At 43.6% G+C, this 27,624-nt stretch overlaps 2 protein-coding genes and 2 non-coding genes across 4 annotated transcripts; all 4 read right to left on the bottom strand.

The window, feature by feature from the left end:
• Positions 1–243: 243 nt before the first annotated feature.
• LOC148091067 (zinc finger protein 112-like) lies at positions 244–10,667 on the bottom strand. Its single transcript, XM_087826758.1, has 4 exons — positions 10,620–10,667; positions 9,084–9,210; positions 4,733–4,828; positions 244–3,910 (listed from the first exon to the last, which is right to left on the bottom strand). The coding sequence occupies exons 1-4, from the start codon at positions 10,632–10,634 to the stop codon at positions 1,440–1,442; spliced, it is 2,709 nt and encodes a 902-aa protein (XP_087682884.1). The 5' UTR covers positions 10,635–10,667; the 3' UTR covers positions 244–1,439.
• On the bottom strand, positions 5,839–5,955 carry LOC148091068 (U5 spliceosomal RNA). Its single transcript, XR_015716069.1, has one exon. It is a non-coding gene; the product is annotated as a U5 spliceosomal RNA (small nuclear RNA).
• A 4,417-nt stretch (positions 10,668–15,084) lies between the features above and the next one.
• LOC107542228 (zinc finger protein 112-like) lies at positions 15,085–27,523 on the bottom strand. Its single transcript, XM_087826759.1, has 6 exons — positions 27,233–27,523; positions 25,335–25,471; positions 25,180–25,224; positions 23,247–23,373; positions 19,257–19,352; positions 15,085–18,434 (listed from the first exon to the last, which is right to left on the bottom strand). The coding sequence occupies exons 3-6, from the start codon at positions 25,192–25,194 to the stop codon at positions 15,964–15,966; spliced, it is 2,709 nt and encodes a 902-aa protein (XP_087682885.1). The 5' UTR covers positions 25,195–25,224; positions 25,335–25,471; positions 27,233–27,523; the 3' UTR covers positions 15,085–15,963.
• On the bottom strand, positions 20,149–20,265 carry LOC148091066 (U5 spliceosomal RNA). Its single transcript, XR_015716070.1, has one exon. It is a non-coding gene; the product is annotated as a U5 spliceosomal RNA (small nuclear RNA).
• Positions 27,524–27,624: the final 101 nt, after the last annotated feature.

Below are 27,624 nucleotides of genomic sequence, written 5' to 3'. Positions count from 1 at the left end.
CTACTGGGGCCAGGGATGAAACCTGCAGCCAAGATATGTACCCTGACTGGAATCAAACCCGCAACCTTCTGGTGCGTGGGACGACGCTCTAATTTATTGAGCGACACCAACTGGACAATTGGTTGCTTCTTGTATGCACCCTGACTGAGGACTGAACCCACAACCATGGCTTATGGGGACAATGCTCTAACCAACTGAGCTATCTGGCCAGGGTGCATAATTGACATTTTGACATATATTGTATGACTAACTCTTCTCTAACAAGCTTATACTTTTCACTCCCACCAACAATATGCATTGTTCTTGAAGACACAGACCACCAAGTAAAAGGCAATCATATCCTCATCATCAATATGTTTAATAAAATGTTTTTAAAAATTCAATATTTTTCCTTTGTGTGAGTGGGAGGAGTATAGGGATGTAAAACTTGACAAAATTAAAGTTCTCCAAACTCATCACAGATCCTCCTTAAGGAGGTGAAGTTGGCTAAAGGCTATAGCTCTTAGAAATCAGTCAGATCAAAGGGCTTTCATGGAAAGATGGAGACTAGAACCAAGTATTGTAATTTTGACATTTATTAAGAAAGTATTTTTCATTAGTAGCCATTTCTGACACTTTCCAAATATTACAGTAAAATTCTGCCTTAACACACAGGCAGGAGTAAAAATTCAATTATGTAAAATGCAGTGTTTCGTTTTTGCAGTTAACCAGGAACAGTATCAGTTTGCAGTCATTTAAAGTGCACATACGTACATACTAACACAGACACACACAGAGCAAAATTTAAACTGATAGTATACAGAAAGAGACCAAATGGTAAGACATTCAGCTCATCCCTGCTTAAGATGGCATATAAGATGGAAACCAATCCTAACAGGGTTACAACCAAATTCATGTCATTTCAGACTGCAATACTGCTTGATGTGCCACGTTTCAAATACCTGAAGTGATTATATTAAGGTTACTTGCAGCCCTCCAAATACATGTTTTCTGGTGGGGGAAAATGAGCTTAATAAAAATTTTAATACACATTTTGTCATTTAGCAAAAAGTACTGAGCACCTATGTCGAGTCGGGCAATGTCATGGCTTTATAGACAGCAATGAATGAAGCTCCTCCCCTTCAGGTTCCCTTCCAGTAGGTATGGATTTGCGCATGCTCATCACTGGACTTTTGCTAAATTCCTGACCATACTCATCTTTTATGAGCCCTAGTGCAACTAGTTAAAGTCATGTGCAATGACTGATGCTACATTTCAGACAAAATCCCTTATGAAGCCTCTCATTAGATGTCTGCTGTGTGGTCTCCTATTGTGAATGTTGGGGTTGGGTTGAAACATCACATTTTCATTAAAGAAATTCTTTTTCTAATATAAGAACTCTAGTAAATGGAAAAATTCAGCTTCCATTTGAGGACTTCAAAACAAAAGAAAATACCATTTTATAGGAATTCATTTCTGTATGGGTTATCTGATGAAGGATAATCCTTACCATACTCACTTCTATAAAATGTGTCACTATGGACTCTTTGATGATTTAGAAGACCTGAGCTCCAACGAAAACCTTTACCACATGCATCACATTTGTATGGTTTTTCTCCTGTGTGGACTCTCTGGTGAGCCTGAAGATTTGACCTCTGACTGAAGCCCTTTCCACACACCTCACATTTATATGGTTTTTCCCCAGTGTGGATTCTGTGATGGGCTTGAAGACCTGAAGACCCACTGAAACCCTTACCACACTGTTCACATTTATAGGGCCTCCCTTCTGTGTGGACCCTCTGATGTGCTTGAAGGCGTGAACTCTCACTGAAGCTCTTTGGGCACACCTCACATTTGTATGGTTTCCCTCCTGTGTGGGCCCTCCGATGTGCTTCAAGGCGTGAACTCTGACTAAAGCCCTTCCCACACATCTCACATTTATATGGTTTCACTCTAGTGTGGACTCTCTGATGACCCTGAAGATATGCTCTCTGACTGAAGCTCTTCCCACATACCTCACATATGTATGGTCTCTCTCCAGTGTGGACACTCTGATGGCTTTGAAGGTATGATCTCTGACTGAAGCTCTTACCACACTCATCACACTGGTATGGCTTCTCTCCTGTGTGAACTCTCTGATGGGCCAAAAGAGTTGAGGCCCTAGTGAAGCCCTTATCACACTCTCCACATTTATAGGGTTTCTCTCCTGTGTGAACCCTCTGATGAATTTGAAGATTAAAGTTCCAACTGAATCCTTTCCCACATTCCTCACATTTGTAGGGTTTTTCTCCAGTGTGGAGACTCTGATGGCCTTGAAGGTGTGAACTCCGACTGAAGCCCTTCCCACACTCCTCACACTTATATGGTTTTTCTCCAGTGTGGACTCTCTGATGGGCCTGAAGGTATGAATTCCGACTGAAGCCCCTCCCACACTCCTCACACTTATATGGTTTTTCTCCAGTGTGAACACTCTGATGGGCCTGAAGGCATGAACTCCGACTGAATCCCTTATCACACTCCTCACATTTATAAGGTTTCTCTCCTGTGTGGACTCTCTGATGGACATTAAAAACTGATCTATGACTGAAGCCTTTACCACAAGCATTGCATTTGTATGGCTTCTCTCCAGTGCGGATTCTCTGATGATCTTTAAGTTTTGAACTCCAATTGAAGCCATTCCCACACGCCTTATAGGGTTTCTCTCCAATGTGAGTTTTCTGATGGCCTTGAAGATATGAATTTTGGCTGAAGCTGTTACCACATGAATGTTTATATGGCTGTTCCCTAGGATGGACTATCCGAAGGTCCTGAAAACATGAGGGCAGACTGAAGCCATTAGCACATTCCTCAGAATTATAGGGACTCTCTTCCATGTGAACTCTATGCTGAATGTTAAGATTTGAGCTACAAATGAAACCTTTTTCACATTCCACATCTGTGTACAGCTTCTCTTCAGTGTGGATTTTCTGATGAACTTGCGGACAAGAACTCCTAAGAACACTCCCATTCTCCTTATATTCATGGGGTTCCTTCCCAGTACTAACTCTAATACCACTGAGGTCTAAGCTCTGACTGAAGGTTTCTTTATAACTATAGGATGTCTCTCCTGTATGAATAGGTCCATACATGTGAAGGGAGGAGCACCGGTTCAAGTTGTCGCCATATGAACATTTACACGGCTTCTCTTCTGTACGTTTTCCCTGATGGGACCGCAGATGTGAACTCTCAAAAGCACACTCTCCTCCAGGAACACAATGAATATGCAGAACTGAATTACATCTACAGCCCTTTCCACATGGACTGTATGTGTGTGGCTTTCCTCCTAAGTCTAACTGCTGATGAACCTTAGAGCTGAAATCAACACTGGTGGCTTTTCTGCACTCAATACAGGCATAGGGGGTTGGTTCTGTTTGAATTAAGTCTTGATTATGTGGTGACACCTTCATAATGTCTTCTCCACAGTCATGGCAGCTGTGGGTTTCTTCTGTTCTGTGTACTCTCAGATTATCATTGTGATGTGAGATCCAACCGATGCTGTCACACTTACAGAAATTATTCTTCGTGGAAATTGGTTGACATCTACACTGATAATTATGTGACTCTATCAGATACATTTTCCTCCACGAATGCTGGGCTCTCCAAGATGCAAATTCCTTATGTTTTATGTAACTGGGACCATCCCCTACAGGAGTCAATATATAATTCCCATCTTCAGAAATCTGAACTGGTATTCCTGTCCAAACCTGGCAGGGGGAATCACCTTGTTTTTGCATCTTAGAAATACTCCTTTGAAAGTTTTTCATGGAATCTTGACACCTGGCTAACCCACCTGCACCTTGCTGCCAGGTCTGCCAGGAGGAAAGCTCTTTGGGAGAAAGGTTGCTTAATCCCGCTTCTTGAATATTCTCCACATTATGATGGTTCTTGGTTCCTATAAGGATAGAGAGAATTTAGACACGTACACAGTGAATGCTTTTATTCAGATTTCAAGCTTTTGCACTTAGGTTATGACATGCAACTTCAGTGAACTAGAGGAATATTCATGTGATTACCTCTAAAATACTTAGGAAATGGCTCTTCTTTGGCTACCTCAGGAGTATAAGTAGAACTGACATCACTGGGGCTATCTGTATGCTTCAAAATCAGGGCTTTGCAACACAAGCTGGATCCTGAACGTGGCGGCCCTGTTCAAAGGTTTAGTAAAACCATAGACATTATCATGGGCTGCCTGGAGATGCCGAGGAGAAAACAGAAGGGAATGGTCTCAAATGGGAAAGAATATTGTTTCAAATGGACAAATGCTTTTTGTCCTCATAAAAACTTTTTTCTTTTTCTCTGGCATATGGGCATGGTAATGTTTTAGTCTGTTTGTCTGTATACCTACTAGCTAGCTATCTCAGGGAGGACTGGTGACAGCGAAGACCATGCCTCTGTTAACTCATTCATTCATTGATGGCATAGGGAAAGTCAAGCCAAGGAACCTGTAACAGAGGCATAAACGACAGGTCTTCTGGGCAGCAGTGGGACAGTAAAGCTAAAACAGAGTGGGCAAACAAACAATAGTAAGAAACTGTGCAAAGCTAGACAGTGCTCAGGGCACAGACCCCTTAAGGCCTACTAGGCACTGTAAGTACTTTAGGTTTTACCATGTGCGAAACGGAAAGCCTTCAGAGTTGAAACAGAGACGTGGTATGTTCTGACTTGTTCTAGGAGGGGCTGTTTGGCTGCTGGGTTATTGCTGGATGCTTCTCACCTGAACACCCATCTCCCTGGGTTTCTGTCTGCATCATCAAACGTTTTTCTTCTCTCTCCAGCTGGAATATAAGGTCCGGTTTGAAGGGCTGTGTCCCTGTAAAAGCAAAATTTTTAAGTTTTGAAGAAGTCCAATTTATCATTTTCTTTTCTGAGTCATGATTTTGGTGTCCTATCTGAGAATCCTTTGAAGGTCATGATTTTTTCCTATGTTTCCTTCTAGAAGTTTCACACTTTTAGATTTACAGTAGATCTCTTATCTATTTTGAATTACTTTTTGTGTGAGGTATAAGACATGCCAATAGATACATATAGATGTCCAAGGTTTCAGCACCTCCTGCTGAAAACACTGTACCTCTCCACTGAATTGCCTTGGCACCTGTAATACACCTAAAATAGTTTCAGCCCTGGCTCAGTAGCTCAGTTGGTTAGAGCATCATCCCCATACACCAAGGTTTTGGGTTCGATTTCCAGTCAGGACACCTACAAGAATCAGCCAATGAGTGCATAAATAAGTGAGACAATAAATCGGTGCCTCTCTCTCCCCCCTCCCTCCTTCCTCTCTCTAAATAAATAAAAAGTTTCAGAATTGCTTCTTCCATATATCACTATATAAACAAAGCCACTGAGAACCATTCAGGACTACAATTCATTCTTGCCTCCCCCTCCCACTGTACCTAAAACTAAGGGTATACAGTTATAGACTGTGCTCCTCAGCTGCTTCCACAGGTTCTTTCTTTTCTCTTCAGTATGGTTACGTTATTAATTTCAAATACAACTGAGTCCATTTGTTTCATTTCTCTTTTAGCTGTAGATTACAATCCCTTTGCATTCTACTTTAATTTTGATAATGTGTTGAACTAACATATTTTCTAAGGTTCAAACTAGATAAAAAGGTATCCTCAAAGAGGTGTGACTCTCTTCCACATTCCTTCTGCACTGTTACTTCCACCCCCTATGAAAACTACCTTTATTATTTTTTTTGGTTAATCCTTTTGTGTTTCTTCTTATAAAGATAAGCAGAGATACATATAGTTACTTATTTCTCCTTCTTTCTTACAGAAATTATAGCATGCTATTAATGCTCTTTTTTTTTCTTTTTTTAAAGGCCCTGCTAAAGCAAGGCCTCAAAAAACTGAGTATAAACTTAGAATTGTTCCTCTCCATGGAAATCTTTTGTAAAAGGCGAAAGATTCATTGCAATCTGAAGAGAAACCAGAGTATTCTTAATGCTGTCTTGTACTCTGCTGTCTTTAGGAAAAATTCCTAGAAGTGAATTGCTAGGAAAGAGTTAAGCAGATAGTCGTCTTCTTTTCTTCCCGTGAATCCTCCAAGGAGAGTTTTTCCACTGATTCTTTTTTTAGAGAAAGTAGAAAGGAGGAGGAGGGGAGGAGAGGGAGGGAGGGAGAGACACAGAGATTGGCTCCCTCCCGCACGTGCCAGGTCGGGGATGGAACCTGCAACCACATACATGCCGCTGACTGGGGATCAAACCCTCGACCATTCGGTGCATGGGCTCATGCTCCAAGCTCTGAGCACCACCGGCCAGGGCAGGCGAATACAGAGTTTTGTTAGATACTATCAAATTCCCCTCCTTTGTGGTTGTATCGTTTTTGCATTCCTAATTTTAACGTATGAAAGTGTTTTATTTCCCACAGCTTTGCCCAAAAAAAGTTCTAAATTTTTGCCAATCTCATGGGTCAGAAACAGTATTTCAAGTATAATTTTAATCAACATCTCTCTTATTTTGAATAAAATGGAACATCTACTCATATGTATATATTCACATGCAGTTGTGTATGTGTATGTACATGAACACGTGTTTGCATGTACATACACACACACCCCTGCCTCCTAGCTCCATTCCCTGAGACTAAGAAACAAAAACACCACTGGCAATGACAATACTTAACATCCAGACCTTGGAGTGAAATACCATTCCCTAATAAAAGAAATGGATGATTCCAGAGCTGAGGGAAAGGAAAAGGTGAGCATAAGGTAAGGAAGTGTTAAAAAAACCTGTTGGGGCATATTACAAGGGCACAGCGATACATTATAAGCCATAGTTAAAAAAAGATTCCACAGACCCTTACAGATACCAAATAAATGGATGGGGCGGGGGGTCCTGCTTACTGTAGAATGTCCCATGCTGACTGCTAAATTTGAGGGAAGCACTACATCAGAAAATCATCAGTTTGTAACTATCGTGGTAAAGACTGAAAAGGCAGGAATCATCATCGGATGCTAAATATCTGTGTGGTCTTAGAGAGTGTTGCCCTTATGACTGCTAGAGGAAAATCAGCAGTAATTTCATAGTGGAGAAATTGGACAACATCTTGACTGGGTGAGGAAGGTGAACATCACCCACGTGGGACAGACGGTGTGCCTCTAGATGGGGTCCCAATCCGAGCGCCAGCCAGAAAGGATCATCTGGACCTAATTATGAGGGCGTATTAGGAATGTCCTATTAAAGCCAGGGGACAGGGAACAAACAGTATTCTTCAAAAATGCCACTGTCACAAAAAATAAAGAAATGCTGTGGAAATATTCCTAATTAAAGGAGTCAAGGAGACATGACAGCGAGACTAGATTCTAGACTAGATCTTGCTCTGGGGGGACAAAAATATGCTATAAGGACTAGAATGGGCTCTGCTGATGAAATTAGAGCACAAATGATAAGAGTGGAAAAAAGTACTATATCTGCACCGGGGATATGTAGGAAAACATTCTTACTTCTACAAAATACACTGTTCAGTAAAGAATTAACCTTGCCCAGCCCAGCCGGTGTTGCTCAGAGGTTGAGCATCCACCCAGGAACCAAGAGGTCACGGTTCGATTCCCAGTCAGGGCACATGCCCGGGTTTTGGGCTCGATCCCCAGTAGGGGGCGTGCAGGAGGCAGCCCATTGATGATGTTTCTCTCTCACCAATGTTTCTTTCTCTCTCTCCTTTTCCCTTCCTCTCTCTAAAAAATCAATAAAAACATATTTTTTAAAAAAATAATTAACCTTGCCCAATGAGACGTATGGTCTTTGCCCTCAGCTCTCAGGAGGTGATCTCTAAGGCCCCAGAATGTCCTACTTGATAAGAGTGTCTTTCTTACCCAGAGGCCTTGGGCCAGACCAGACAGTTTAACAGTGTGATTTATGGTGACGGCTTTGGGCCACCTGATACCAGCTTGATTTCCAGAGGGGCTGGAAACTAAGGTTAGCCACATAGGTGTCCAACCGCACCTACATGACCAAGCTCCCAAAAAACTCCGGACACCAAGGCTCGGAGGTAATACACCATGTGTACTGTCACACATCATTGCCGGGAAGAGTTAGTGCTGTCCCCCTTGGGCGTGGCTCAGCGGTTGAGCATCGAACTAGGATCCAGGAGATCACAGTTCGATTCCTGGTCAGGGCACATGCCCGGGTTGTGGGCTAGATACCCAGTCGGGGGCGTGGAGGCAGCCGACCAATGACTCTCTCATCATTGATGTTTTTCCCTCTCCCTCTCTCCCTCTGAAATCAATAAAGATATATTAAAAAAAAAGAGTTAGTGCTGTCCACGACTCCACTGGAAGAAAACTGGAAGCCTGTGCTGGAGACACTCCTAGACTCTGCCCCAGGCGTCTCCTCCCTTGGCTGCTTTTAACCTATTTCATGCCCATCTAATAAAGTGTAACCATGAGTATAACAGCTTTCAGTGAGTTCTGAGAGTCTTCCAGCTAATTATCAAGCCTCGGGGTATATTGGGGACCCCTGAACTTGCAATTGGTGTCTGAAAGAGTGCAGTCTTGGGGATTCCCAAACCCTGCATTTACACCGAAGTATTTGGAGGTAAAGGGAGATGGTATATGTAAGTTACCTGCAAATTGCTCAGGAAAAAAATATTATGAATATGCGTACATTTTCATAAATATACAAAAATTATCTGGAGAAAGAACATGCGTATAAATGACAAAGCAAGGGGGTAAAATGTCATTACAGGGGGACTTGGGTAAAAGCCATATGGGTGTTCTTGTCCTATATTTTTACTTTTGTAAATGTCCTGTAAGTTTAAAGTTACTTACAAATACGTTGTTAAAGTGAGAAACAAAATACCTCTGAAAAATCAAGTTAAAAACAGTTACTGACATCCTGAGAAACAAAAAGCTGGAGCAACTCACTGAACTGATTTCATGACAAAGCAGTGGGGCAGGACCACGGTGTGCTCACTGCGAGTTCAAAGGACAGAAACATCTTGTCTTTGCCGCGCAGGGCTTGTTAGATGCCCAAGCTCAGAGAAGGATTTCAGGAGTCCCAGAGCTTCAAACAACTGAGCACACAAAGAGGGCGACCCTGAGTTACAGAGGGCGCCTGTCCTCACCCAGGGACACCAGGTTCCAGAAGTTCTCCAGCATCACGTCTCGGTACAGCTTCCTCTGGGACGGGTCCAGCAGCCCCAGCTCCTCCTCGGTGAAGACCACAGCCACGTCCTTGAAGGTCACCGCCTCCTACGACACCAAACACAGGCACCTCAATCTCCCGGCTGGGAGGGGGCAGCACCGAGAGGGGGAGACACACAGGGAGCTGTTCCCGACTCTCAGGGACCCCGATGGCTCATGTTAGTAGATTTTCCCTTCTTCCCATTTCACAATCACACCATTGGGGGGGGGCGAGAACCAAGAGAAACATGAAAGAGTCTTGTGCACATTTAACACGGCGCCCTCTGTGGAGTTAAAGCCTCTGGAGCCCCGGCTCAGCTGGTCAGAGCGTCGTCCCAATAAACCAGGGCTGCGGGTTCAATCCCCGGGCAGGGCACACACACAACCCACCAATGATGCGGGAGGGAGCGAGCAGCAAATCCCTTTTCCCCCTCAAACCCACCCATCACTCAGGCCTCCAGAGTGGTCTCTGTCAAATCATGGCACACACGCTTCAGTTGACTGACAGTGCCACCCACATACTGTAAGAAATTGAGCTAATTGAGAGCCACAGCACCTAACGAGCCTCCCTCCTCTCCCCAGGTGGCGCCGCTGTTCTGTCCAGGCTGCCAGCCCTGCGGCCTTCGGGCCCTGGAGCCTGCATGCCGCGCGCTGTCCTCGGGAAGCGCTGCGTGTCCCTCGAGCAGCTTTCAGGGGCCCAGCTGACAGCACAGGCTCTGCAGACGAACCGCCTCAGGTCACCTCTAGGGCTCCGTCCATTACTAGCTTTGTCCCCTTGGACAAGTCACCCAAATTCTCAAGTATCATCCTGATGCACCAAGGTTGTGAGTCTGACCCCTGGTCGGGGCACATACAAGAATCAACAGTGATGCATAAATAAGTGGAGCAACAAATCGATGTTTCTCTCTCTCCCCCACCCCATTCTCTAAAATCAATCAATTTAAAAAAATGCGAGCAAGGGCGCGTATATCCTGGAATATAGGCCTGGCAAGTCCCTGGTGCTACTAGACCAAGGATGTAGTTCTTTAAAATATACTAACATGCCAATGAAAAAAATGGAAACTTAACTATAATACATACATCATTTAACTTAGAATTAAGGAAAGAATCCAGCTCTTCTTGCTTGAAAACAATTAAAATTCTTTTCTCTGAGTTCAGTATCAGCTGGCCTCGCTTGCACCAAGCCGTACTTTAGACATTTTCACAAAATGTGAGGCACCATCATCACAAAACGGAATCTCTACAACTTTAAGGAGAGAGAAAAAAAGGTAGAATTCGCCCAGTGGGAGTTATTTTTAAAAATACCTATTAATTTTCGCACTGTTACTTGGAAATAAGCAAAAAGCAAGAGCCAGGCATACAACAATTTGTCAAGTGCCTTTGGCTCCCCTTTACCCTTCCCAAGCAGGACAAATATGTGTCCAGCCTTCGTGAAATAAAATGTCATTTTAAGCACCAAGGAGGCAGAGGCAGCTTACCTGGAACTGGATCATTTCTCTCCTCTTCCCTTCGGGGAAAGGCAGCGTTCTGGGGGGGGTAGAGCTGGGGAGGGAAAGACATCATGAGGGACGCTGGCCATGCTGCCGGCGCACGTGGCATTTCAGGGGAGCACAGGGCGGGCCCCTCTCTCTAGGCAGAGGCACCAAAGCTCAGCGAGAACAGGGGCTGGACTCCAGCTTCCCCGGGGCCCCCAGCCAGCTGCCATTGTTCATCAACATTCCTTAAGCAGCCCTAACCCAAGGGCCTCTTGTAGCTTCCAGAGTATTCCTGAGCCTGGTCCTGGAGGAAATGAAAGGCAAGCAGGCAGGCAGTATAACTGAATGGGGCCCAAATGCCTGGGTTCAAATTCTGCCACTTCTACTTACAGTATTACTTTCTACTCATCAGTAGTGCAAACCCTGAGCAAGTCACTCACCTCTCTGTGCCTACTTCCTGTCACCTGTAAAGGGGACTGATGCCCGCATTCCCTATTTCCTGCAGCTAAAGACAAGCAGTAGTTCGGGGTTCATAAAACTGCCCTTGAGAATGCGATTCTCCAGAAAATCCCTCTTTTGAGAAACCCAGAATTCAGAGAAGACTGTTCTGTCCTGTGAGTTATTGTTACCCTTGGAAAAACCTAATTGACTGGTTGTCTCACCGTCATTTCTTCTGTTAGTAATGAGAGTTAAACCGCCATGGGTTTTGTCCTCCTAACAGGTGTAATTACTTCCAAATATCATTAAGCTGGAAGAGTCTCGAGAAAGTTTCTTCTCCCATATGCAAGAGGCTAAATAATGACTAATAAAGGCCTAAGCCTAATAAATCCTGTTGCATTGAAATCCACAACACCGGCTCACACTGTGAGGACCCAGCAAGACAGAGGGAGGCCCCTAGGTCCTGGGGCAGGGCAAAAGGCATACGTGAGTGACTCAGTAAACTGCAGAGGGTGGAAGCAGTTCCAGGAATTAACTTAAATTGGTGGGTTTGACAAATACCAGGTGCACTCCAGCTTCAGGGGCCTGTAGTTGAGAAACATCCTGAGCCCACCCTTCCTAAGGAATTTATAACCCTTGTAAGGACAATGATTGCTTGCTCACTGTAACCCCATATAAGCTTGTTGTAAATTTAGATCAGGGTTCCAGTCAGAATTCCACAGCGTTGGAAACGACTGAACCCCAGCTAGCTGGAATAAAAGTCCCTTTTGCTGTTACATTAACAGCTCTGGAGTGATTGTCTTCCCGCCGCATAGGGGATCTGATTCTCGGACATAACAACACAATATTGCACACTTATTAAGGCCTCACTACACGTGTGGTCAGGCACTCTGCAAAGCCGAGACCACGGCTGTCTGTGTGGCCGGGAAAATGCACCGCGGACTTTCCCCAGGATCCGGCTGCACTTCACGCTCCTGCCTCAACAGGGACCAGGACGGTCCCGGTGCGGCAGCCGCCGCGCACAGCCAGCCAGCGACCGGCGGCTCCGGCCCCATCGCGGGCTCCCGGGCGCTTCCGAGCAGCAGCGTGTGCGCTGAACAGCCTGCATTCTGCTGGGCACTGGGCACTGTTTTGAAGCTTCGTATATACAACCCACTTAAGCCCCACTTAAGCCCCTGGGAAAAGGAACCCTGTTTTGCCTCGAGGAAACTGAGGCACGGAGAGATCAAGGAACTCGCCCATATTTAACCGCAAGAAAGAGGCACCGCTGGCTGGTGGGTCCTACAGGGTGGACCTTGGATGAGCCGAGAGAGCGGGAGACCCTCAAACTCCGAGCACCCCGCAAGCCCGCCCCCGACTCGGGAGGCTCGCCGCCGCCTCCTTGTCCGCCCTCTGCCGCTGGCCGCCGCTTTCCTTACCCAAGAGGAGGGACCAAGTCACTGCTCAGCCCACGCCGAGGCGAAGAAGGTCCCGAGGGATCGCCAGGACGCGGGGTTAACTCACCGAACTGCGAGGAACCTCAACCCCAACCTCGCCTCCCGACAGCGGAAGTGCCTCCCACTACACACGGTTCCTGAACTACACTTCCCAGAATCCCCAAGAGGAAGCGCCTGGTTTCCACGCACTCCTGTACTCCATTTCCCAGAATGCAGCTCGCGCGCTTCCCGTCAGTGGGCGCGAGTTTTGAGTAGAGATTGTTCGCTCCGAGTCACTCCTCAGGCGCATTAACTGTCAGGTTCGCTTGATTCATTTCTCAAAGCTTACGAGAAAGTAATCGCGGGTTTTTAAAAAATGAGGCCGTGCTAGAGGGATAAGCGAAGCCTCTACCATAAAAGCAACTTTAAAAACAAATGTTTTAGGGGAAGCAGAAAGTAGGCTAAAAATGTGTGATTTTGTCTGAGTTGCTTAGACAGAACTTAAAGAACGCTGGATCTCAAACTTGTTTCAAGCGCCGGCTCCAAACATCACCAGTACGCCCGTTGGTAAGATGAAACGAACTTGACTGCTTATCATGTCCTTGCCATGGAAAAGGAGGCCGCCACTGGAGCGGCCCTTCGGCACCTTGACAGCACAGCGGCAGAGCCCGGAAGGCGAGGTTGCAGCTCACTGGGAAAGAATTCCAAGATTGGTTTGAGCAGGTCTTCCAATGCGAGGGACTTAGAAAGGCCATGGGTTAGTGGGAACAAGAAGGCTTTTTGTAGCCAAGGAATCTTTAGGTGCAGACTGTTGATTCTTTGGGAGAGATTGAAGAGTTGATGGGTGTTGGTGGAAGTTCCTGGAATAAACAATCTAGCTGTTCGCTTGGGCAGGAATCACACGGAATCCGAAAGACTTGGTAACAACTGAATACTTAGGCTAATGTAGTAAGTCCTGGGAGGGTAAGTATGTCGGAGCCTCAGTCTTCAGGGGCCAAGCTTTGCAAGCTCCGAGGGGAGGAAAGGACAGTGGGGGGTGGGGGTGCAGAACAGTGTTTAATTCCTTTGCGTCCTCTAACCCAAAGGCACCTAAGATTTCTTGACGTGTTTTGTTGAATGAAATTCTTCATTCCAATATGCTAAGAATTCACAAAATGACAATACAAACATTGAGAAGGCTATAATAGAGAAATATCTTGAACTTCGTTGTTTGTTTTTTTAAAATATTAGTTGTTATGGCAAACAAAAACAGCTCCATTGCAGGTAATTTAAGAAAATACTGTGATGTATGCATATATAATATCCTGAAATGTTTTCTAATTTGGGTTCGGCTTTAGACATTTCATGACATACTTCTATTCTGCTCCCGATATATATAAAATAAAGTGCCTTGAGATGAAATAAGCCAAGTGAAACCAAGAAGCCATGATTTTTCTCCTAGGAAGGAAATGTATTTTGTAGCTTTTTATTATAAAAGTTCAAAAATTGACAAAAGGAGAATAGTTAAATAGACCCGATATACTTGTATCCCAAATTCAAGTTGACACTTTTTACCATTTATCTATCACTATTTTTTTATTTTATAGTACAATTTTATTTTTATTTTTTAATCCTCACCAGATGATATTTGGGTGAGAAGTCTGATCTTTTCCTCACCTCTGTTCTATGCATGCAATGTGTTGTTTTCTGTCCGCCTTCAATGTTTCCTCTGTGTTGTTCATTCTCAGCTGTTTGGCAATACTGTGTATAGTTTTTCGGCTTTTCATTTTTAAATCTTGCTTGGGTAGTCTGAGGTTCCTGATTTAGGGGAGGTCTTTTATTGCTTTTGGAAAATTCTCAGCCATTCTCTCTTCAACTAGGTTTTTTTTCATTCTCTCCACTCTCCCTCTGTGTTTCCAATTACACATATATTAGACCATAAAAAGTTCTCCCACAGTTCTTGGATACTATATTTTCTTCACACATTTTGTATTTATTGCTTTTTCAGAAAGAGTAAAGGGAGGTGTGGGGGAGAGAGAGAGAAACATCAATTGGTTGCCTCCCAAATGCACCCTACTGGGGCCAGGGATGAAACCTGCAGCCAAGATATGTACCCTGACTGGAATCAAACCCGCAACCTTCTGGTGAGTGGGATGACGCTCTAATTTATTGAGCGACACCAACTGGACAATTGGTTGCTTCTTGTATGCACCCTGACTGAGGACTGAACCCACAACCATGGCTTATGGGGACAATGCTCTAACCAACTGAGCTACCTGGCCAGGGTGCATATTTGACATTTTGACATATATTGTATGACTAACTCTTCTCTAACAAGCTTATACTTTTCACTCCCACCAACAATATGCATTGTTCTTGAAGATACAGACCACCAAGTAAAAGGCAATCATATCCTCATCATCAATATGTTTAATAAAATGTTTTTAAAAATTCAATATTTTTCCTTTGTGTGAGTGGGAGGAGTATAGGGATGTAAAACTTGACAAAATTAAAGTTCTCCAAACTCATCACAGATCTTCCTTAAGGAGGTGAAGTTGGCTAAAGGCTATAGCTCTTAGAAATCAGTCAGATCAAAGGGCTTTCATGGAAAGATGGAGACTAGAACCAAGTATTGTAATTTTGACATTTATTAAGAAAGTATTTTTCATTAGTAGCCATTTCTGACACTTTCCAAATATTACAGTAAAATTCTGCCTTAACACACAGGCAGGAGTAAAAATTCAATTATGTAAAATGCAGTGTTCCATTTTTGCAGTTAACCAGTAACAGTATCAGTTTGCAATGTCATTTAAAGTGCACATACGTACATACTAACACAGACACACACACAGAGCGAAATTTAAACTGATAGTATACAGAAAGAGACCAAATGGTAAGACATTCAGCTCATCCCTGCTTAAGATGGCATATAAGATGGAAACCAATCCTAACAGGGTTACAACCAAATTCATGTCATTTCAGACTGCAATACTGCTTGATGTGCCACGTTTCAAATACCTGAAGTGATTATATTAAGGTTACTTGCAGCCCTCCAAATACATGTTTTCTGGTGGGGGAAAATGAGCTTAATAAAAATTTCAATACACATTTTGTCATTTAGCAAAAAGTACTGAGCACCTATGTCGAGTCAGGCAATGTCATGGCTTTATAGACAGCAATGAATGAAGCTCCTCCCCTTCAGGTTCCCTTCCAGTAGGTATGGATTTGGGCAGCTCATCACTGGACTTTTGCTAAATTCCTGACCATACTTATCTTTTATAAGCCCTAGTGCAATTAGTTAAAGTCATGTGCAATGACTGATGCTACATTTCAGACAAAATCCCTTATGAAACCTCTCATTAGATGTCTGCTGTGTGGTCTCCTATTGTGAATGTTGGGGTTGGGTTGAAACATCACATTTTCATTAAAGAAATTCTTTTTCTAATACAAGAACTCTAGTAAATGGAAAAATTCAGCTTCCATTTGAGGACTTCAAAACAAGAGAAAATATCATTTTACAGGAATTCATTTCTGTATGGATTATCTGATGAAGGATAATCCTTACCATACTCACTTCTATAAAATGTGTCACTATGGACTCTTTGATGAATTAGAAGACCTGAGCTCCAACGAAAACCTTTACCACATGCATCACATTTGTATGGTTTTTCTCCTGTGTGGACTCTCTGGTGAGCCTGAAGATTTGACCTCTGACTGAAGCCCTTTCCACACACCTCACATTTATATGGTTTTTCCCCAGTGTGGACTCTGTGATGGGCTTGAAGACTTGAAAACCCACTGAAACCCTTACCACACTGTTCACATTTATAGGGCCTCCCTTCTGTGTGGACCCTCTGATGTGCTTGAAGGCGTGAACTCTCACTGAAGCGCTTTGTGCACACCTCACATTTGTATGGTTTCCCTCCTGTGTGGACCCTCCGATGTGCTTCAAGGCGTGAACTCTGACTAAAGCCCTTCCCACACATCTCACATTTATATGGTTTCACTCTAGTGTGGACTCTCTGATGACCCTGAAGATATGCTCTCTGACTGAAGCCCTTCCCACATACCTCACATATATATGGTCTCTCTCCAGTGTGGACACTCTGATGGCTTTGAAGGTATGATCTCTGACTGAAGCTCTTACCACACTCATCACACTGGTATGGCTTCTCTCCTGTGTGAACTCTCTGATGGGCCAAAAGAGTTGAGGCTTTACTGAAGCCCTTATCACACTCTCCACATTTATAGGGTTTCTCTCCTGTGTGAACCCTCTGATGAATTTGAAGATTAAAGCTCCAACTGAATCCTTTCCCACATTCCTCACATTTGTAGGGTTTTTCTCCAGTGTGGACTCTTTGATGGCCTTGAAGGTGTGAACTCCGACTGAAGCCCTTCCCACACTCCTCACACTTATATGGTTTTTCTCCAGTGTGGACTCTCTGATGGCCTTGAAGGTATGAATTCCGACTGAAGCCCCTCCCACACTCCTCACACTTATATGGTTTTTCTCCAGTGTGGATTCTCTGATGGGCCTGAAGGTATGAACTCCGACTGAATCCCTTATCACACTCCTCACATTTATAAGGTTTCTCTCCTGTGTGGACTCTCTGATGGACATTAAAAACTGATCTATGACTGAAGCCTTTACCACAAGCATTGCATTTGTATGGCTTCTCTCCAGTGCGGATTCTCTGATGATCTTTAAGTTTTGAACTCCAATTGAAGCCATTCCCACACTCCTTATAGGGTTTCTCTCCAATGTGAGTTTTCTGATGGCCTTGAAGATATGAATTTTGGCTGAAGCTGTTACCACATGAATGTTTATATGGCTGTTCCCTAGGATGGACTATCCGAAGGTCCTGAAAACATGAGGGCAGACTGAAGCCATTAGCACATTCCTCAGAATTATAGGGACTCTCTTCCATGTGAACTCTATGCTGAATGTTAAGATTTGAGCTACAAATGAAACCTTTTTCACATTCCACATCTGTGTACAGCTTCTCTTCAGTGTGGATTTTCTGATGAACTTGCGGACAAGAACTCCTAAGGACACTCCCATTCTCCTTATATTCATGGGGTTCCTTCCCAGTACTAACTCTAATACCACTGAGGTCTAAGCTCTGACTGAAGGTTTCTTTATAACTATAGGATGTCTCTCCTGTATGAATAGGTCCATACATGTGAAGGGAGGAGCACCGGTTCACGTTGTCACCATATGCACATCTACACGGCTCCTCTTCTGTACGTTTTCTCTGATGGGACCGCAGATGTGAACTCTCAAAAGCACACTCTCCTCCAGGAACACAATGAATATGCAGAACTGAATTACATCTACAGCCCTTTCCACATGGACTGTATGTGTGTGGCTTTCCTCCTAAGTCTAACTGCTGATGAACCTTAGAGCTGAAATCAACACTGGTGGCTTTTCTGCACTCAATACAGGCATAGGGGGTTGGTTCTGTTTGAATTAAGTCTTGATTATGTGGTGACACCTTCATAATGTCTTCTCCACAGTCATGGCAGCTGTGGGTTTCTTCTGTTCTGTGTACTCTCAGATTATCATTGTGATGTGAGATCCAACCGATGCTGTCACACTTACAGAAATTATTCTTCGTGGAAATTGGTTGACATCTACACTGATAATTATGTGACTCTATCAGATACATTTTCCTCCACGAATGCTGGGCTCTCCAAGATGCAAATTCCTTATGTTTTATGTAATTGGGACCATCCCCTACAGGAGTCAATATATAATTCCCATCTTCAGAAATCTGAACTGGTATTCCTGTCCAAACCTGGCAGGGGGAATCACCTTGTTTTTGCATCTTAGAAATACTCCTTTGAAAGTTTTTCATGGAATCTTGACACCTGGCTAACCCACCTGCACCTTGCTGCCAGGTCTGCCAGGAGGAAAGCTCTTTGGGAGAAAGGTTGCTTAATCCCGCTTCTTGAATATTCTCCACATTATGATGGTTCTTGGTTCCTATAAGGATAGAGAGAATTTAGACACGTACACAGTGAATGCTTTTATTCAGATTTCAAGCTTTTGCACTTAGGTTATGACATGCAACTTCAGTGAACTAGAGGAATATTCATGTGATTACCTCTAAAATACCTAGGAAATGGCTCTTCTTTGGCTACCTCAGGAGTATAAGTAGAACTGACATCACTGGGGCTATCTGTATGCTTCAAAATCAGGGCTTTGCAACACAAGCTGGATCCTGAACGTGGCGGCCCTGTTCAAAGGTTTAGTAAAACCATAGACATTATCATGGGCTGCCTGGAGATGCCGAGGAGAAAACAGAAGGGAATGGTCTCAAATGGGAAAGAATATTGTTTCAAATGGACAAATGCTTTTTGTCCTCATAAAAACTTTTTCTTTTTTCTCTGTCACATGGGCATGGTAATGTTTTAGTCTGTTTGTCTGTATACCTACTAGCTAGCTATCTCAGGGAGGACTGGTGACAGCGAAGACCATGCCTCTGTTAACTCATTCATTCATTGAAGGCAGAGGGAAAGTCAAGCCAAGGAACCTGTAGCAGAGGCATAAACGACAGGTCTGCTGGGCAGCAGTGGGACAGTAAAGCTAAAACAGAGTGGGCAAACAAACAATAGTAAGAAACTGTGCAAAGCTAGACAGTGCTCAGGGCACAGACCCCTTAAGGCCTACTAGGCACTGTAAGTACTTTAGGTTTTACCATGTGCGAAACGGAAAGCCTTCAGAGTTGAAACAGAGACGTGGTATGTTCTGACTTGTTCTAGGAGGGGCTGTTTGGCTGCTGGGTTATTGCTGGATGCTTCTCACCTGAACACCCATCTCCCTGGGTTTCTGTCTGCATCATCAAACGTTTTTCTTCTCTCTCCAGCTGGAATATAAGGTCCGGTTTGAAGGGCTGTGTCCCTGTAAAAGCAAAATTTTTAAGTTTTGAAGAAGTCCAATTTATCATTTTCTTTTCTGAGTCATGATTTTGGTGTCCTATCTGAGAATACTTTGAAGGTCATGATTTTTTCCTGTGTTTCCTTCTAGAAGTTTCACACTTTTAGATTTACATTAGATCTCTTATCTATTTTGAGTTACTTTTTTTTAATGAGTGCATAAATAAGTGAGATAATAAATCGATGCCTCTCTCTCTCCCCGCTCCCTCCTTCCTCTCTTTAAATAAATAAATAAGTTTCAGAATTGCTTCCTCCATATATCACTATAAAAACAAACCCACTGAGAACCGTTCAGGACTACAATTCATTCTTGCCTCCCCCTCCCACTGTACCTAAAACTAAGGGTATACAGTTATCTACTGTGCTCCTTAGCTCCTTCCACAGGTTCTTTCTTTTCTCTTCAGTATGGTTATGTTATTAATTTCAAATACAACTGAGTCCATTTGTTTCATTTCTCTTTTAGCTGTAGATTACAATCCCTTTGCATTCTACTTTAATTTTTATAATGTGTTGAACTAACATATTTTCTAAGGTCCCAACTAGATAAAAAGGTATCCTCAAAGAGGTGTGACTCTCTTCCACATTCCTTCCGCACTGTTACTTCCACCCCCTATGAAAACTACCTTATTATTTTTTTGGTTAATCCTTTTGTGTTTCTTCTTATAAAGATAAGCAGAGATACATATAGTTACTTATTTCTCCTTCTTTCTTATAGAAATTATAGCATGCTATTAATGCTCTCTCTTTTTTCTTTTTTTTAAGGCCCTACTAAAGCAAGGCCTCAAAAAACTGAGTATAAACTTAGAATTGTTCCTCTCCATGGAAATCTTTTGTAAAAGGCGAAAGATTCATTGCAATCTGAAGAGAAACCAGAGTATTCTTAATGCTCTCTTGTACTCTGCTATCTTTAGGAAAAGTTCCTAGAAGTGAATTGCTAGGAAAGGGTTAAGCAAATAGTCGTCTTCTTTTCTTCCCGTGAATCCTCCAAGGAGAGTTTTTCCATTGATTCTTTTTTTAGAGAAAGTGGAAAGGAGGAGGAGGGGAGGAGAGGGAGGGAGGGAGAGACACAGAGATTGGCTGCCTCCCGCACCTGCCAGGTCGGGGATGGAACCTGCAACCACATACATGCCGCTGACTGGGGATCAAACCCTCGACCCTTCGGTGCATGGGCTGATGCTCCAAGCTCTGAGCACCACCCACCAGGGCAGGCGAATACACAGTTTTGTTAGATACTGTCAAATTCTCCTCCTTTGTGGTTGTATCATTTTTGCATTCCTAATTTTAACGTATGAAAGTGTTTTATTTCCCACAGCTTTGCCCAAAAAAAGTTCTAAATTTTTGCCAATCTCATGGGTCAGAAACAGTATTTCAAGTATAATTTTAATCAACATCTCTCTTATTTTGAATAAAACGGAACATCTACTCATATGTATATATTCACATGCAGTTGTGTATGTGTATGTACATGAACACGTGTTTGCATGTACATACACACACACCCCTGCCTCCTAGCTCCATTCCCTGAGACTAAGAAACAAAAACACCACTGGCAATGACAATACTTAACATCCAGACCTTGGAGTGAAATACCATTCCCTAATAAAAGAAATGGATGATTCCAGAGCTGAGGGAAAGGAAAAGGTGAGCATAAGGTAAGGAAGTGTTAAAAAAACCTGTTGGGGCATATTACAAGGGCACAGCGATACATTATAAGCCATAGTTAAAAAAAGATTCCACAGACCCTTACAGATACCAAATAAATGGATGGGGCGGGGGGTCCTGCTTACTGTAGAATGTCCCATGCTGACTGCTAAATTTGAGGGAAGCACTACATCAGAAAATCATCAGTTTGTAACTATCGTGGTAAAGACTGAAAAGGCAGGAATCATCATCGGATGCTAAATATCTGTGTGGTCTTAGAGAGTGTTGCCCTTATGACTGCTAGAGGAAAATCAGCAGTAATTTCATAGTGGAGAAATTGGACAACATCTTGACTGGGTGAGGAAGGTGAACATCACCCACGTGGGACAGACGGTGTGCCTCTAGATGGGGTCCCAATCCGAGCGCCAGCCAGAAAGGATCATCTGGACCTAATTATGAGGGCGTATTAGGAATGTCCTATTAAAGCCAGGGGACAGGGAACAAACAGTATTCTTCAAAAATGCCACTGTCACAAAAAATAAAGAAATGCTGTGGAAATATTCCTAATTAAAGGAGTCAAGGAGACATGACAGCGAGACTAGATTCTAGACTAGATCTTGCTCTGGGGGGACAAAAATATGCTATAAGGACTAGAATGGGCTCTGCTGATGAAATTAGAGCACAAATGATAAGAGTGGAAAAAAGTATTATATCTGCACCGGGGATATGTAGGAAAACATTCTTACTTCTACAAAATACACTGTTCAGTAAAGAATTAACCTTGCCCAGCCCAGCCGGTGTTGCTCAGCGGTTGAGCATCCACCCAGGAACCAAGAGGTCACGGTTCGATTCCCAGTCAGGGCACATGCCCGGGTTTTGGGCTCGATCCCCAGTAGGGGGCGTGCAGGAGGCAGCCCATTGATGATGTTTCTCTCTCACCAATGTTTCTCTCTCTCTCTCCTCCTCCCTTCCTCTCTCTAAAAAATCAATAAAAACATATTTTTTAAAAAAAGAATTAACTTTGCCCAATGAGACGTATGGTCTTTGCCCTCAGCTCTCAGGAGGTGATCTCTAAGGCCCCAGAATGTCCTACTTGATAAGAGTGTCTTTCTTACCCAGAGGCCTTGGGCCAGACCAGACAGTTTAACAGTGTGATTTATGGTGACGGCTTTGGGCCACCTGATACCAGCTTGATTTCCAGAGGGGCTGGAAACTAAGGTTAGCCACATAGGTGTCCAACCGCACCTACATGACCAAGCTTCCAAAAAACTCTGGACACCAAGGCTCGGAGGTAATACACCATGTGTACTGTCACACATCATTGCCGGGAAGAGTTAGTGCTGTCCCCCTTGGGCGTGGCTCAGCGGTTGAGCATCGAACTAGGATCCAGGAGATCACAGTTCGATTCCTGGTCAGGGCACATGCCCGGGTTGTGGGCTAGATACCCAGTCGGGGGCGTGGAGGCAGCCGACCAATGACTCTCTCATCATTGATGTTTTTCCCTCTCCCTCTCTCCCTGTGAAATCAGTGTAACCATGAGTATAACAGCTTTCAGTGAGTTCTGAGAGTCTTCCAGCTAATTATCAAGCCTCGGGGTACTACTGGGGACCCCTGAACTTGCAACTGGTGTCTGAAAGAGTGCAGTCTTGGGGATTCCCAAACCCTGCATTTACACTGAAGTATTTGGAGGTAAAGGGAGATGGTATATGTAAGTTACCTGCAAATTGTTCAGGAAAAAAATATTATGAATATGCGTACATTTTCATAAATATACAAAAATTATCTGGAGAAAGAACATGTGTATAAATGACAAAGCAAGGGGGTAAAATGTCATTACAGGGGGACTTGGGTAAAAGCCATATGGGTGTTCTTGTTCTATATTTTTACTTTTGTAAATGTCCTGTAAGTTTAAAGTTACTTACAAATATGTTGTTAAAGTGAGAAACAAAATACCTCTGAAAAATCAAGTTAAAAACAGTTACTGACATCCTGAGAAACAAAAAGCTGGAGCAACTCACTGAACTGATTTCATGACAAAGCAGTGGGGCAGGACCACGGTGTGCTCACTGCGAGTTCAAAGGACAGAAACATCTTGTCTTTGCCGCGCAGGGCTTGTTAGATGCCCAAGCTCAGAGAAGGATTTCAGGAGTCCCAGAGCTTCAAACAACTGAGCACACAAAGAGGGCGACCCTGAGTTACAGAGGGCGCCTGTCCTCACCCAGGGACACCAGGTTCCAGAAGTTCTCCAGCATCACGTCTCGGTACAGCTTCCTCTGGGACGGGTCCAGCAGCCCCAGCTCCTCCTCGGTGAAGACCACAGCCACGTCCTTGAAGGTCACCAGCTCCTACACCACCAAACACACACAGGCTATGCTTACGGAAGAGGGGCAGCAATGAGCAAATGTAAAGGTTGGGAAACTGGTCTGGCCTCTGGGGCAGCTGCGGCAGGATTAAGGCGCTGCTTCCTATCTGCCTTCCACACTGCTAACTCCACCCACCAAAGGGGCTGCAAGGAAAGGAAGCCTTACACTTTAAATTGCTACCTTTTGTTAGCACACCTACAGGGAAGTCCCTGGAACTCTGCTGCATCATGAGCTGCTACTGTCTTAAAGTTTATCAATAATGTCACCTGCTCCAGAAAAGATTTAGTTCTGCCTGTGTGTGATGAGTCTATTTTCCCTTTTACACACACACTCCGCTTATTTAATTTGCCAGCTTACAGGCTATCAGTCACCGTGACTGTTTAAGTGTCTTGTAACGTTTTGCTATAGGGAAATTTAATTTTTTTCTTTAATTTTCACCCAAGGATATGTTTTTACTGACTTTGAGAGAGCAGAATGGAGAGAGAGAAACATCACTGTGAGAGAGAAACAGATCAGTTGCCTCCCTATGCACCTTGACTGGGGATTGAACCAGAAACCTAGCTATGTGCCCTGACCAGGAATCAAACCCACAGCCTTCTGCTGGATAGGATGATGCTCCAACCAACTGAGTCACCTGGCCAGGGCGGGAAAGTTAAATTTTTTTAGAGACCTGTTCAATACTGCACTTCTGGCTGGAGCTCCAAACATTGCAACTTCAGGTCTTGGTCTCTGAATGAGAACTGTGGATGGCTCTGAAATTTTCTGCTTCTCTTTACACCCAGTTAGTATGCCTGATATTCTTGACCCAGATGGAAAAGGCTTTGGAGTGGGTCAGACACTTGCCTTCTACAAGAACTGGAATAGGACCTGAACTCACATGAACCTCTATGTTCATGTTAACAGTGCAGACGATTCTAAGTTCCCCTCAGAGCCATGAATAAAGTGAAAGATGGAAAGTGCCTGCATCCTGTAGTATGATTTAAGTTTTTAAATTAAGTACCCGCATTGCTCTAATAAAATAAATTAATATATGAATGGTGAAACACACAGACATACATATAGAAAGCTTCAGGTCCTGGGAAGAAAGGATCTAGCTCTTTTTTATGAAAACATCTAACACTATGTGTTTCTGAGTTCACCTCATTCAGTGTGATTCTGTGAGACAAAACCATTTTTAGGTATTCTTTTTACAAAGTACTTCAGGGACAAAACCCCCACAACTTTTCTTAGTTCTGAGTCCCTGGAACATAAGGACAAATTATATTAGAATTCTCTCAGAACTGCTTTTTAGGTGAAGATGATATGTAGGAAAACTGATACTGCTGTGCAAAACTGCAAGACTCCCCGAGAACTTAAAAGTTTGTGAATGGGGAAGAGTTAAAAGGCGGGGGGAGAACATTCATAGAAGTAGTATTATTAGATGACAAAAATTAAGTGCTATAATTTTAACTGAAAATAAAAATGAATTCAAAATTGTATCTATTATTGCAAGTACAGTTATGAATGCACATCAAAAATGACCATGGGGGGAGAGGGGTGGTATGTAAGCAGGGTAAGAGCTTGAGGGTCTTTCTTTCTTTTAAATTTCTATTCTCTTTTACACTATTATTTGTGAAATAAAATGTAACAAAAAACTAAGCAAATTTTTAAAAACTGAAACAAAAAGCATGCCACGTGAGTGGTAGTAAGTATGCACTGTCATTCTTTATACTGGCTAAGAGAAGAAAGGAACCACTTACTGAGAAATGAAATAACGTGCTAGGTGACTGGAACAAAAATCCCACTCACCTGGAACTTGGTCATTTTCTCCTGTTCCTCGGGAAGGGCAGAGACCTGAGAAGGCAGAGCGAGATAAGAAAGAAGCCATGAGAGAAAGGGAAACCGGTCTTTCAGCAAATTGGAGAAGGGTGTCCCCTCCCCCAGGCAGACGCTGCCACACACACCTGAGCAGGAAGAGAGTGAGCAGGATCCCGCCACCACCCGGCTATTCGGAAGGATGCCTGTGTGCACGAGACGGCCACCAGGGCTGTCCCCAGCAGTCCTCACACACCTCGTGGCTCCTGAGGTGTTCGTTCTGATCCTGGGAAATGTGAGAAAGGCGAGGCGGTGGGATGTCCTGGTTAAAAGTGGACTCTGTTGACAATTCCTTTCAAAACCTGACATTGCTTTATGCTGGCTATACATTTACTATATATCGGTGCTGCTGTATATGTCTCAATCCATGGAATAAGCCCCTCTCCATGTTTCACTTCTGTGACCCACAACAGTAGGATAACAGCACCAACACTCTAAGACTGTTGTGAGGAATATATGTGTGAGTAGTGGAAAACACACCGTTTCCTATGGTCTTGTAGCTGCAGAGAAGCAGATACTACTCGACATCACAAAACTGTCCTTGCAATTGTGTCTTGTAAGACATCTAGGTGGCAGGGATTATGGCTTCTTATTAAATAATCCGTGGCCTGGGTAATAACGTATGTTTAGACATTGAGACCACCCTTCTGGAAGGTTTAATGGCCGGTGAATATTGTTCCTAAAGCGGGAGGGGCTCAAATGGTACACCTGCTTCCTACAAGGCTACGATGAAAGACTTAAAAAGCCCATGATGCTACTACATTTCTCTTCTGTGAAGTGCTAGTTCCATGCTCCACCCTTGGAAGGATTCGGAAACCAGGAGTTAAATTTCTTGGGTTCTTCCTCAAGATTATTCACTGTTCTCAACAGATATTTACTGTTATTTACCTTACTTACTGTTCCCAAGCAACATCAAGGTGACCCGTAAGAAAGGACTCAAAAAAGGGCTAACCCTGGGCTATGAATAAGGCAGAGCCTTTTAGCACCACCAGAGAGAGGTTTTCTGCTTCTCTAGTAGAATGCCCACCCCTCCCAAGTCCCTGCCCACATGGCTGCTGCTCTAGAATCCACAGAATATATGTATAACTACCAAGAACAAGTGTTAACTTGGCCACATAATCAGCAGTGAAAGAGTTGAGCTTTCTTTCACTTACCCAACATTTGTGGGTTACCTTCTAAAAGGGATACAGTTCCTAGATCTGTATTTTCTCAGAGCCTGGTGTGGGAGAACAGTTAGGTAATCAGCAATTATAACACAGAGATAGATTCCAGGGTCAAATTTAAGCAGGGTCCGTGGGGAGAACATGGAAGGGGTGCTCAAACCCAGGCTGGATGAGGGGGCAGCATGGGCTCAATGGAGAAAATGTGGCCTGATCTTAGCCTTGGAGGGTGACAGAGCTGTATTAGCCACTAAGAGCTCCTCGGGGTACTCCAACAGAATTCGGGTCAGAGGGTTCCTGGGGCAAATGAGGAAGCAGAAAGGTGGGTGAGAAGTCAAAGAGTCAAATCCTGTGCTTTAGAGGAATTGCCTCATTTAATTCTCACAAGCTGAGGGATTGGGACAGTTTATTGGCAAAAAAGCTAAAGAGAAGATACATCTGATGGACATCATTAGTCATTAAGGAAATGTACATTGTAATGAGATACAAATACGCGCCTATTAGAATGTCTAGAATTTAGAAAGACAACAATAAGTGCTGCCAAGGATGTGGAGCAACTGGAACTCTCAAACGTCATTAAACAGTTTGGCTGTTTCTTATAAAGTTAAACATACACTTTCCATATTACCCAGCAATCCCATTCTTGATTATGTATTCTAGAGAAATAAGCACAAAAACATGTACACAGATGTTCTCAGCAGCCTATTCATAACTGCCCGAAACTGGAAATAACCCAAATATCCTCCAACAGGTGAATGGATAAACTACGGTATGTCCATAATTACGATATTAACCAGCATAAAAACAAATGAAGTACTAATACATACAACAACTTGGATGAATGCCAAAGACATGCCGAAGGAATGCAGCCTCAAGCCCTGGCCAGTTTGGCTCAGTGGTTAGATCTCCATCCCACAGACTGAAGGGTCTGTGGTTCTATTCCCGTCAGGGTTGCACACCTCAGTTGCAGGTTCAATCCCTGGCCCCCCTCGGGGAGGCAACCAATCCATGTCTCTTTCTGACATCCATGTTTCTCTCTCTCCCCCTTCCACTCTCTCTGAAAAGCAATGAAAAAAAAAATCCTCGGGTAAGGATTTAAAAAAATAAAAAGCCTCCTAGAATACTATTTAGCAGTCAATGTTTAAACATGATGTTATGACTCATGCCCAAGTACCCCCCATCCTTTCCTGCATTACTCAACAAATACCATGGCATCTTC

Source organism: Miniopterus natalensis, chromosome 18 (assembly GCF_054644295.1).
Source record: "Miniopterus natalensis isolate mMinNat1 chromosome 18, mMinNat1.hap1, whole genome shotgun sequence".
In the NCBI taxonomy this organism is placed as follows: Eukaryota; Metazoa; Chordata; class Mammalia; order Chiroptera; family Miniopteridae; genus Miniopterus; species Miniopterus natalensis.
This window is presented reverse-complemented; position numbering and strand designations above follow the sequence as displayed.